The 13,098-nt window shown below is 37.5% G+C and overlaps 1 protein-coding gene across 3 annotated transcripts in view; it reads right to left on the reverse strand.

The window, feature by feature from the left end:
* Positions 1-2,277: 2,277 nt before the first annotated feature.
* Positions 2,278-13,098, reverse strand: part of ZFR (zinc finger RNA binding protein) — a 56,279-nt gene continuing 45,458 nt past the window's right edge. For 2 of the 3 annotated variants that reach the window (XM_077816722.1, XM_077816721.1), the window contains exons 16-20: positions 10,221-10,318; positions 9,310-9,405; positions 5,691-5,802; positions 5,456-5,553; positions 2,278-4,754 (exon numbers count right to left, since the gene is read on the reverse strand). In XM_077816722.1, coding sequence (XP_077672848.1) covers positions 4,575-4,754; positions 5,456-5,553; positions 5,691-5,802; positions 9,310-9,405; positions 10,221-10,318 — 584 coding nt within the window. In that variant the 3' untranslated portion in view covers positions 2,278-4,574. Of the gene's footprint in view, positions 4,755-5,455; positions 5,554-5,690; positions 5,803-9,309; positions 9,406-10,220; positions 10,319-13,098 lie in introns of those variants that run through there. The other variant, XR_013346115.1, reaches the window with a different exon arrangement.

Here is a 13,098-nt window from a genome sequence, read left to right on the forward strand (position 1 = left end):
TTGCTCCCATGCTTCTCTGAAGGTGCTCGTTACAAGAATTAAAATTTCTTGTAGTTTAAATAATCATTTTGACATAAGCACCTGGTGATTCATCATTCAAAAAACTGTAGTGTGGCTGAGGAGTAGAACTTATGATCAAAGAGATCAAGTTTCTTTTGGTCTTTGGAGTAAGGGTTAGACTTAAAATTGTGTTGTCTACCACATTTATTGACAGCCTCTACTACCAAAGAGTTCAGTATAGCATAAGAAAATAAGAACCCCTGGCTGGGACATAGTACTTTTTATCTGCATGCTTGCAAGTTGCTGGAGCCGGTCAGATGGTTTATAGCAGGCTCCAGCAAAGCTTCATTGACAGGGATGGCTATCTGCACAGAAGCTGAGGCATGTAAAATGTCCAGGAGTTTGTGGTGGGAATCCTGGACTTCCTGTAATGGAATTTGAAGCATAGAGGTAGTACATTTCATCAGCTCTTGAAACGTCCTGAAGTTGATCTGCCATGGAAGTAGGTTTAAGGCATGACAGCTTCATCAGGTGGTGGTGAAATATTAGTGTCACCTCTGTCAGCCCTTGCCTCCTGCACCTCAAAAGTCTCCTCCTCTGATTGGAAAGATGGAAGAGGAGGTTGAAAAGAATGCCCCTATCTAAGCTCCAAGTGGGTTGATGCTGACCTGAATTGTTGCTGGTAAATGGGCCAAGGATCCCAGCAAGGCCACTAGGGCATTGTAGGAGCAGCCTCTACTGATCATACCAAGGGGGTGGAAGCTGAGGTCTGGTATCCTCCATAGTATCAGTACATGTGGGTTAATTATGCTGCCTAGAATATACAGAAGAACCCTATACTAAAATCTGTGAGTCAGAGGAGCTCTCCTCAACATATCCCAGGGGAGGCGATAACTATTTGCCCTCTATGGTTGAAGCCTATAAGATTGCCTCAGTGACAAATGTGGAGCTGGTGACCTAGCAGATTGCAGTACCACAAGGTGACGGTACCAGTAACAGATTTTGGCTCAGTGGAGACCAGGTGGTCTTTAGAATATCTAAACTCCTGCAATACCGATGGTATATTGGTGGGAATTTGATGATTTCCTTTGGAGGCCAGTTTCGGTATTGATTGTACAGAGAACCCTGATATGAGAAAGATCAGGGTCAAACTCCATTGGTACCGATGCAGTACATGATGATAGTACAGGTACCGAAAGGATAATGGAGTCTGATGACACAGACCTCTTAGAGATAGAATCTCTATTAGCCTAGGTTCAGTTAAAGAGGTCCTCAGTACTGAATCCCATTGCAAGGTATATTAGAATATGCTTTAGAAACCTTCACCGTAGCAGAGCCATTCAAAGCCTCACAAGAACTCTCTTTGGGACCTGAGGTCTCTAGAACTTTCTTGCAGATGGTGATCAACATTTCATAGAAGAACAGGTGCTCCTACTCTTTTTATTGGTGGTCAAAGGCTTCGATAATAGAGCTCCCTAGGTACTGTCACAGAAGGTCTCTCTCCTGATGCTTTCAGTGACAGATGCCCAGAGGTTGAGGATAACACTTTCACACTTGAATCTCCAGAGATGCTCAGTGAGCGTGGTCTTGAGAGACATGAAGCACTAGTGGTACTGGAAGCTCTGTGTACAGGGAGGTCCTTGGTACATGGGTCAGAAGCTGATCTTAATGCTTGCTCCACCACTGAAAGTCTAAATTTGATCTTTCTGTTCTTTTAAGATCTGGCCTTGAAAGATGAGCAAACCTTGCACTTACTGGGGATGTGGGTATCTCCCAAACCAAGGAGCACAAAGGATGCCCAACACTTACTGAGATAGCCTCCTAGCCAGAAAAATACCTCTTAAAACCCAGGGATGCTGAAATAGATCAGAATAATCAAAGGCGGAAGGGTGCATGCACCCTTGAAGTGAAGCACCTATAGGGACACTACTCAAAGAAGGTAAATATTGCTAAGTAGTTATGCACTATATTATCGATATTATTCGGTTTAACCATGATTACTACACTGGATAGTCAAATGCTGTGTTTATATATTTGTGTTTTCAAACCAGTTTTAGGTGTTTTTTGTAAATGCATGCATATAAAAAAGATTTAGTAGATTAAACAGTTTAATGAAAAAGTACTCTGCAAGCTTGTTTAAAAATAAAAAATTCAAATTGTCTGATTTTTCTCTCTCTTAATTCTGCACAAGCCAGTAATTTTTGTCAAGTTAAAATAATTGATAGATAATGGACAGGAAAAAACGGCAAATCCACTCTTTACTACAAAGATCAAAAATCATGGTCACAGTTTCATGTTTAATGGGGAATCACTTCAAGTATACAATATTTCAAACATCGAGAAACTGGTTAAGAGGTATAAGTCAGTGAAACAAAAATGCAGGAAATCCCAAACTTATCTTTGACCGTTTCATCTTAAAGAACAAGGTCACATGACTGAACTGACAGCATATCTCATTTTGGGTAGGAAACTTTGGTAGGGAGTTAAAATAGCCAGATGAACAGCAACTGAAATATAAGACATGAAGCAACTTCCAAAATAAACGGCAATAACTGATTGGACACGATGGCAGAAAAACTTCTTCCTTTTTAAAGGCAAAGGATCTTGGGCAACTGCATACTGCTGAACTGAGTGCCAAGGTAGCACAAAGGAAATTAGTGCAATCCCCTTTTGTTAAAAATAATTTTTGAGCACATGCTAATTACTCTATTTCCCATATGAAATTATTTTTAAGGAATCTTTTTCTGTACTGGGAAAGCTTTCCATTATTTTGTTTGCTGACCACTAATATCTTTGTATTAATTTTTTTTAAGTTGCAGTGTTTGATGCTCACAGGATACTGCATATTTAAACTTACACAAGATCCCTCTCCTATATTAATATTGTATTTACATTCCACAGGCCCATTGTGTTAAAATGTTTTTGGATTTTCTCTAGTATATTCTGAAGGACAAGCAAAATAATTAATCTCTTAAAAGGTCAAATACAAGTTTGACTTGATGAATTGGAACAAAAGACTTAAGTAATTTTAAATCAAGAAACCCAGTGTTCTTTGCAATATCTGACATTTTCCTACAGTCATTTGTAAAATAGTTATAGGAATGTTATCATAGTCAATATTAAACCCATGTATTTTTTCAGGTCATCAGCTAAGCATACTGCACACCAAACAGAAAGAGTGACACTTCAGTTTCCAGTGTATAATGAACGTTAAAGTCATTTAATAAACTTTAGTTTTTATTTGCGTATTCCACTGTTGCGTATCCCACTGTAGTGCTGTGACAACAAATCACACCTGTGTACTGGAGCATACATCAACAGTATGATGTAATATTACTTACACCATTGCTATAATATTTAGCTTTTTGAAGAAGACATAAGCATACACTATGGCCACACCAAATAATTTTCTGGGTTTTTTCTTTGATAACCTTCACTTTGTCAGCAATACTTTATCCACTTTAGTTTTAGTTTTCAAGTTACTGAAAAATCACAGAAAAATAGCTATGCAGGAATAGCTACTAGGAGTTACCTCACAGGCACTGATATGGCAAACATCTATTTTAAGGGCTAATGAAATGGCATTAGTATCACACTGACAAAGCTGTTTGAAAACAACTGCCAACTTTGTCCAAATTGGAAAATGCCCTCTTTTACTAGCATCTTAAGAAAAAAAAATCAGAAAGTTATTTTTTTGGCCTTGCTATGTCACAAAGTCAATCATACAAAGACCTATGCATTAAACCTAAAATGATAGTTTTAAAAGCCCTTCTATTAAAAACAAAAATGTCATGCATTTTTGATCAATTATGCAGCTGCTTTAAAACTGTTGCAAGACCATACTGTATATATTAGCTTTTATACTGCTAATGCACAACTAACAGCAAACTTGATTAGATTAACACAAATCTGTTTTAATTACACCGTTATATCACACTAAAGAGACAAAATGCCACAAGATTGGCAGAAACATTTAATTCTGAGCACTCAAATGGCAGGATAATTATGTGTTGTAACCCTTCACATTTAGAAAAAAACCCAAAATCCTGCAGTCTCACTTTACAAAAAAAAGTTCTGCTGTAAAATATTAAGTGGGAGGGAAACTATATACCATCTATAACACAGAGTAACTTATACAGCTAGTGTCAAAGGCAAACAAAACTTCTAAATAAAATATCAAAATATTCATAGCTACTGAAGCACAAATGCTGCATTAAATACAGTCAGGATCTAAGACAATGCACTAATGACTAGTTAATAAAAAGGACAAAAAAATAGGGAAGTTACTTCAGTTAGCAACCTACGTCTAAATAAAAAAAATAATGGGGGAAAAAATTAAGCTAATATTTTTTTTAAATCAGAGCACAATTTCCATTTGTGGTATCTTTACATCCATAATTTGTCTGATACTGCACATCCATTAAAGGTTTAGAACTTTACAGAAGAGTTAAGTCCTCTTTCTGCAAAATTTTGGATGTTTTAAAACAGACATTATTATGAATAAAAAAGAGTCAGGCAACAAATGGACTCCTATTATCACCTTCTGTCTTAATTAACACTGATGACAGACATTTTTAAAAGTTATCATAATCTTTTTTGTCTTTTTTCCCCTCTGCTTCAAACCCATCGACCCCATCACTGTCTCTTCTCCTTTTACGATTGTTATGAATGTTGAAACGTTGGTTCATCTGTGGCAATGGATCCATTCCTAGAACTTTGTGTATTTGACGGAATGCAAGGAGTCTCAGTGCAAACTGGTAACAGAGGGGGGAGGGGGAAAACAAAACAAAAACCTTTTATCAAACAAATGTTAAACCTAAATAGGACAGTGGAGGCAGTTAACATTTCTTCATAAACCACATGAAAAAAAAAAGCTTATGCAAATTTATCTACAGTAATCCTTTTCAATCCAATGTAGTTTTAAGTTTAAAAAGGTACAGTCATTTAGACTGATAAGATAGACAACCATGAACATACTTGCAAGTACAAAAGGATGGAACTGCAGTAACCCTTTTCCTAATCTGGGCAGCAGCAACAGCTAATCTTAAATCCACATCTTAGTTTATGACAAAGTACCCTTTGTGCCATAAAGCTGACTTAAAGCTGCACCAAAGGTACAGCTGGAATGCGTCCCCCACAAAGGAATCCCTGTCGGGCATAAAGCCACCATAAAGACCATCCTAATTTAGGAGCTAGTTTGATCCCCAGCGTAAGTGCCCTCAAGATCAGGGAACAGTAAGGCATGTTTACTGCCTGTTTCTAATAAGTGCACTGAGCAGTATGTGAGAACACCTGAGTACTCAGCCCTTAAAGTGAGCATGTATCTGTGCATTTACTCAAACCTGTGTTACATGACTCAATTTCCCCCCACAAGTTTTACTACTGAAGGGGAAAGATCTTCAATATTTCAGCATACCGCCACCAAACTTGGCTATTTTATTATAATTTTCATTACCTGTGCACTTGAAGTAATATCCTCTCGTTGCTGGTCTGTCATTAAAGCAAGTGTATCATAAGGATCTTTTTCACAAGGATCCAAAAGGCCAGGACCACCTATAACAATACGGCTAGTTACCAATACTACAGTCCACATATACTGATTATATATAGTAAGTATAATATACATTTTAGCTGAGCTCATAAATACCCTTGACAAAATCTAAAATTTGTATCGAAAAAGTGCAACCTGCCTTTAAGGATTATTCCTGAAGATATACACTCAAAAACTCTCCTCAGCGCATCCCCAGGGCTTTGTGGTCCAGAAGCACTGCTGATCGCTTTCTCTACTAGTAACTCCATAGCCTAAATCAATAATAGAAAGAGAGACTATTTTACTAGGCTGCTTTAAAAAGAGAAACCATTACTACAATTCAACTCAGATCTTCTGGTATACACAGCTTAATAAGAAATTACACAAATAATATTGTGTCCAGTTGCAAAGTAAGGAAAAGTTAGACTACCAGACTTTTAGACAGCTGAATAGTGATACAACATTAGCCTAAGAGTAATAACCCCTATATTTAGGTAGTCTAGCACTTCCCATTAAAAGATTCTTAGAGCACCTCCAAAAAGGTCATAACACCTCCATTGTTTGCAGTAGGCCTTTGAAATTCAGCAGGGAGAACATCCTACGGTTAGAAAAGTACATTTTCTTTGACCCATGCAATTCTGTTCAGGCTGAGCTGAGATATAAATGGGGGGGAAAAAAAATCACAAATTTCCCTTGTCATGTCTGTTGGCAACATGCCAAAACAGTCCCCTGAACATGAACATTCTAATCCAAGTCTGGCCCACATCACTGCCAAAGCAGCACCAGTAATATAGACTGCACTGGGAATCCCAGGAGTGATCACATTCTTCAGGGAGACTGGGTGGGGAACAGTATGGGGGTGAAGAGAGCACAATCTGGGCCTGGCTCCTCCTCCCCTTCCCGTACTGAGATGGGAGGGTGAGAGAAGAGAGAGAACAAGTGTGTGCGCACTGGGCCAGACTTCCTTTGATCAACCCCTTCCATCCTGAGGGAGAATTTCCTAAGCTCAAATAGTTAGTCCTGTGGCTCAAGCTGTGCGAAAACTGAAGGTTCAGCGTTCAAACCCTACACCAGGTGACGCACGATATTGGGGATGATACAGCTACACATAAAATAATTTACCTTTTTTCTTTTAAAACATTTGGAAATCCCATAACAAACCCCCCCATGCATAAAAAGAAACCCATTAAAAGATTATTATTATTATTATTATTAATGTTACTAAGTTGAGCATTAGAAAATAAGTTTCAGAGTAGCAGTCGTGTTAGTCTGTATCCGGAAAAAGAAAAAGGAGGACTTGTGGCACCTTAGAGACTAACAAATTTATTTGAGCATAAGCTTTTGTGAGATCATCGGATGTCTGATGAAGTGAGCTGTAGCTCACGAAAGCTTATGCTCAAATAAATTTGTTAGTCTCTAAGGTGCCACAAGTCCTCCTTTTTTATTATTAGAAAATAAGGCATTTGGGTTGCCTGTGCAGCCATAATTCTGCCACTTTGTTTACATTCATTCTGATAGTATGTGATCAGGTAATTAAAGACTTTTTCAGAGAATCCCTGCTTCATTCAGTGCACAAGATGCACAGCAAGCAGGGAATGAATCACAGTCAAGTAATGAATTAGTCTGTAAGATTCCTGCTTCATTTGCTCTAGCAGCTGGATAGTGTGAAGTAATCAAGGCAGGGGACTGCAAGAAGAGAAAGGATGATCTTGAGGTTGAGGCCCGTGAATTCAATTCTATTCCTGCTTCTATCACAGTCTTTCAATATAATGCTGTACAAATTACTTAAACCAACATTTTGCTACAAATTGTGTATTCCTCATTCCTGCTCTGCTCAACTTGAGATACCCGGGACTTGATATGCAGCTATGCGGAGCACTCACAGCTACACCAGAAGTCAATGGGCGCTGTGACTATTCAGCAGCTCTAGAGAAATAAGACAGTGTGGTCTGAAATAATGAGGATAGGGTGGGAATCAGGAGTGTGTGTTCTAATCCTAGGTTTGCCACTGATTCACTATGTGGCCTCAGGCAAATCTTTGTGTCTCAGTATCCCTATCTGTAAAATGGATGCTTCCCATCTTGCAGTATAGAAAAATTCATTAATGTTTGTGAGGCACTCACATACTCAGGTGATGAGTGCCCTAGAAAAGACTAAGAGGAAATAAATAATTCTGTATTCTTTGGAGGCTTTGGATGGTATCTGGTAAATAAGGGAGGGAGGGCCACTAACTGAATGGGGAGTACAAAAATATCAAACAGCTGCCTCATTCTCTGAGCACTGTCCATCCTATGAACCAAATCAGGTAGGGATCACGTGGGAAAAAACAGTGTATAATCACTCAATAAATAATGAATCATAATGCATATGAACAATGGGGTAGAATTTGCAATGCATAAGTAACCTAAATACTGGCATTTCCTAATTTTTGAATGCTTGATTTTTTGCAACCTAAAATGTTGTTTTGATGTAGTATTTTTTTCCTGTATGCAATGCATTATATAACTTGTTCTGTAGAAAGAGAACTTACACCTAAATTCCTTGGGGTCACTAGGAAGTGTGTATTAATGAAGAGTGTAGTAGTAAACTTCCTCCTCCCTCTGGCTCTCCACTCTGTTTTAAATATAGTTAAAGCCTCACTTTTATTTTCCTAGAAGAGGGAGTTTGAAGCATAAATAATGAAACTCTAAATACCTTTTCTTTCTGCAGAAATGTGTAACTTTATGTTGAGGATTAAAGAAACTATGAAGCTGATTCTAAGCCTGCTCGGGCTCCTATATCCCACACAGATGCAGCAGGCCAACACAAATGGCACACAGAAGTTCCAGTTTAAGGGGTGTGTTTCGGGGGCACAGTCATAGTACCCATCACTATGGTGACACTGCAGCCCAGAGGGCAGCCCAAGGAAAACAGTCTTAAGTCAGAGCAGCCTCCAAGGCTCTCAGCTTCTACTAGGGACTGTATCAGCCCCTCAGCAGCCTGGAATCCTGATGGTTCAAGGAGGGCATCTTTGCCCTCTCCTTTTGAGCTACGCTTTGTGTGCTGGCTTTTTCAAGAGATGCTATGTTTAGTTTGCTCAAATATTACTTTAAAGCCAAATAAGCCTTAATTAAAACATTTAACTCATACACTTTTTTCAGTTAAGCAGAAGTGATTTGGTAAATTCTTTCATAGCCCTCCTTCTATCTTAGAACTCACTTCTTGTCCAAACAGAAACTAGCAATCAAGTGGTTTGGACTATTTCCAACACTCTCCAGGTCAAAGATGGATCATCATATATCAGTACTCTGGTACCATATCTGGCAGCAGCCACAGATTTTAAGGAGAGTGGTAACAGAAGGGGTCCTTAGCAAGTAACTTTTACATAAAGTTTATTCTGCAATGGTTATCCAGATACATTTGACAAATTATTTCAAACAAGTCTCAGGAAAGGCCAAGCAATTCAAAGTAAACAGAGATGAAAAATAATCATTCCTAACTTCTATACAAACTCTTAGAAGAGGAGAAAAAAGTAGTACTGAATTATTTGGTGGTATTTTTGTTCTGTAGGAGAAAATAAATTCTTTGGAAAAGATCTAACTTCAGAAATCACAGGATACCAGAAGTCTGGGTTCTTTTTAAAGATTTAAAAGAAAGTGTCCGCTGAGGGAAAAAAACAAAAAACTGATTCTTGGTATATGACTTTATTTTAAAAAAAAAAGTTGCACCAGCATTTTCTGACACTCTACTTGTAGCAACATGCTGCTGCCTTAAAGGGCATGCAAAAGAGGATTACTCACCCAGCTTGGGAAGTCAGACCAAGTTGGAACTCTCTGACAGAGGTCACGAAGAATACGTATGATAATCACACAGGACTGCAGACCATTAGCTCTAGCCTTGAGAGCAATACAAAATCAAGTTAATTAATCCCAGCACCTACAGAAAACAGGCCACAGGTTGAAAAGCTAAAACACCACTGTTCAATGGAAGCTCAGATATAGAATAGAAACAAGTCACTCTAAAATTGTGTTCATGAGCTGCCATTTACAGCAGTATTTTGTGCCAGGGTTAGTAAACTTAAGGTGGTAGAAGTCAAAGTGCACAGGTTATACAAGATTAATATTTCTTGATCCCCTGTACACTTTGACCTATTTTCATCGGTAACAATACATATATCTTTCTATATTAGAAATAAAAAGAATAAAGATCTAAAAAGTATGTATAGAGACTGAAAGGTCAAAGGAATCTGTTTGGTTTCTTTGTTGTGCCTTTGCCAGAGTGCAAAGTCACTAAACCAAACAGTTATTTCTCACCTTTCATTCCCTACACTTAATGCACTTCAAGAAATAGGAAAAAAAGTCTTAAATCTAAACACAAAGCTTTAAACACATATTCCATTATTTAAAGCAAAGTTACTCTGCAGCCTTATGGAATATATTACAAATACAGACAGCATATGATCACCCAAAGCGAGTCAAGCTTTCAACATCGCCTTCTCAATGACCAGAAAAAAAGTTTATGTCAGATCAGCAACAACTGCATAAAGCAGTTCTTCCATACGGAGCTTTCTATGATAACATTTTTCTGTTCATTTAATTTAAAGTATTATTACCATGGGCAACCTTGAGTGTTTTCACAGTTAAACATTTATATTGCAACTGAACTAATCTCTCATAAGGCTACAAGAAGAAAGTAAAATGATGTTCCGAACCTGGAACCACTTAGCGTGGCGTAGAGCAGCCAGAGCGTCAAGGCATTTTTGCCTGTCCAAGACGTCCGGTGGGTCTTTCACCATACCCGAGGTTACATCTAAAATGGATTGAATTGGCAAAATGCAGTGAGGAATGGGTGTTTGACCAGGTGAGCAAGACACTTCCTTAAAGTAGCTTCAATGTCACACGTGCCATTTAGAGTTTAAACCCCATCCAACATATCAATAAAATCCCTTTAATTGGGATTAGAATATAACCCAGAATAAAGATCAAGAGCATAATACGATTTAGCCCTCAATCTAATTTTTCAGCGTACTGCAGATTATGCAGTAGTTTGCAGTTATTCATACAAGCTAACTCTGTAAAAATAGATTTCCCCTAAAATTAAATATTGAAGGAAGGATGGTTGGACACAGTGCACCAGCACAGAGAACACAGACAGAAGGAACACAAAAATCCACTTTAATGGAGTAGAATTCACAACAAACTGAGTTCGCTGAACTTAAATGATCTCATGTTACTCTGGACCTACTCCTAATAAAGAGGGGCAAGTATAACAAATATGCTCTGGAAGCTCAAAGAATCTGGTGATGATATCATTAAAATTTAAATTATAGTGCAAATTATTTTGCTTTAATGTGACGGAAAGAACGTGAAATACTCTCTACAATTCCAATCAGTTGAATTACTTTCTACTATAATTTCTCTAATTTCTATAGCTTCTGCATCTCCATGGTGTGCGTGTGCACACAGTCCAATTTCATTTAAGAAATATTAACAAACAGCTGAAAAAGGCATATCTTGGTTAAGTCTATGAAGGAGAAAAAAAGAGAGAAGAGAAGAAGTAGAAGCAGAATCAGATTATTTGGAAGATAAAAGAAACAATAGATCTTGTGCATTTAAGTGTTCAAGAAACAGGGTTTTGACCAAGTTACGTTGAACGTGACTACCTAATGAGAGACCAAAAGGTACAATAAGCTTTTCAAATTGGTTGTCTCAACAAAATAGGCAACACCGAGTGATTCCGAAAGGTAGCTTCTAGCTGGCTAATGGTGCACCAATGGTGTAACTCAATGATTAGTTTTATAACGTCTTTAGCTTATTATATATGAAAATGGCCTTCGCGATGAGTAACAAAATATGTGATATAGCAGAGGACGACTAATTAAACAACACTCCATCTGGCTCATTCAGAAGAGTGGCAACATACCAAAAACAGTCTGGTGTTGGAAAACGTGACATGAGCAAGTTAGAGCACCAAACAAAAAAAGTGATGACGTTCACTATAACACTCATGAAGCATACTGACTTGAAAAAGATTTAAAGGGAAAACTTCAAGGCAGCTGCCAATGTATAAATGAAGGAAACAAGTCAATAGGCTTTTAGGATGCACCCACAGTTAAAAAGCATACAAATCAAAAAGGATACTTTAAGTTTTTAGTAATTATATTGGAGAGTTAATCTAGAATACTGTTTGGATTTGATCTCCTTTTCATTGGAAAATTTATTTTGCTCTGCACCAGGTGAAATAAGAAGCTACAATGATTCCACATTAAGAATTTTTGTTGGGGAAAATTTAGATACAATCTGACAAATATACTCAAAACTGAGCATTTGATAAGGTGGAATGAGGACCCATTCAAACTGATGAAGGGTTCGAAGAGTAAGTGAAGACATTAAAAGTAAAATTATTTCAGTCAAGAATAGTAAACCTACAGAAAAAAGTTGTCAAGTAAGGCAATCTAAGAAAGGAGCATAACATGAGTATTAGAGACAATGAATACATTTAGAGAAAAACCCATTGCAGAAAAGCAAAGGGAGCTTGAGAAATTAACACAAACTTATGGGTTATTGGGTCAACTTGCCTGTGTGTGTCAGTCAATTATCTACATTCCTATAACACAAATGTGCAAATAGGTGACAGTGTGCAATCTTTCAGCATAATAATATACTATGTAACTTGAAACTGCAATTACTCAGTTTCTAGCATGGAAACACTTTGGAAATAATTCTATCATGAAATATTTACATTTTAATGCACAGTAGACAATTTATTTTGTGCTGGAACCATGGATGTGAAATATGCCATGTGCCATTAATAATGGAGACTGCATGAATAACCTTGAAACTTAAAGCTATTGTGGAAGTCAGAAGATGCCAAGGCATCTATTGCAACTGAGAATAAATTTTGGCTGAAAATATATTAAGAGAAACTCTTGTAAAATGTCATCTGTGGATTTTTGCACCTGTTTGACGTTTCAAGTGGATTAACCCCTTAAAGACTATAGTAATTAGACTCCTAGCCTACCACCCTGTTAACCTAAAACAAAAGCTATGTTAATTTATAAAAACAAGTACAAATTCTTACCCTATGTAACTATATTCTATAAATAACCTAAACATAAGGGGTTAATCTTTGGTTAGAAGACATGCTGTGTCCACACTATTTCCTCATTAAAAGTTAACAGGTATATCAATTTCAGTAAATTCCACTATGTGAAATATGTGTTACCCAGTCAACTATTTCAAAACTAGTGTGAACACTGCTTAATTCTAGAAGAGAGACAAAGACAAAAAGGAAAAACACAAAGTAACAGTAAATGCTAGGACTATGCAACCAAAGCCTATCCTTTGTGCAGTATGGCAGGTGTGACACTGAGCTTTAGAAAACCTTGGTCAAAAATCCTTCCAATGTCTTGGCAGCAACCCCTGACAGGATTCAACTCCCTCTGCTAGAAGGCTTTGGACCGGGACTGATAAGCTAAGGATTAAAAAAAAAAATCACACATACACACACATATATAATATACTTTGTTTGCTGAGAGAGATTCCACAGCAAGGGTTAGAGCATTTTGAACTTATCAGATTCAAAGTCAA

This window comes from Eretmochelys imbricata, chromosome 5 (assembly GCF_965152235.1).
Source record: "Eretmochelys imbricata isolate rEreImb1 chromosome 5, rEreImb1.hap1, whole genome shotgun sequence".
Taxonomy (NCBI): domain Eukaryota; kingdom Metazoa; phylum Chordata; order Testudines; family Cheloniidae; genus Eretmochelys; species Eretmochelys imbricata.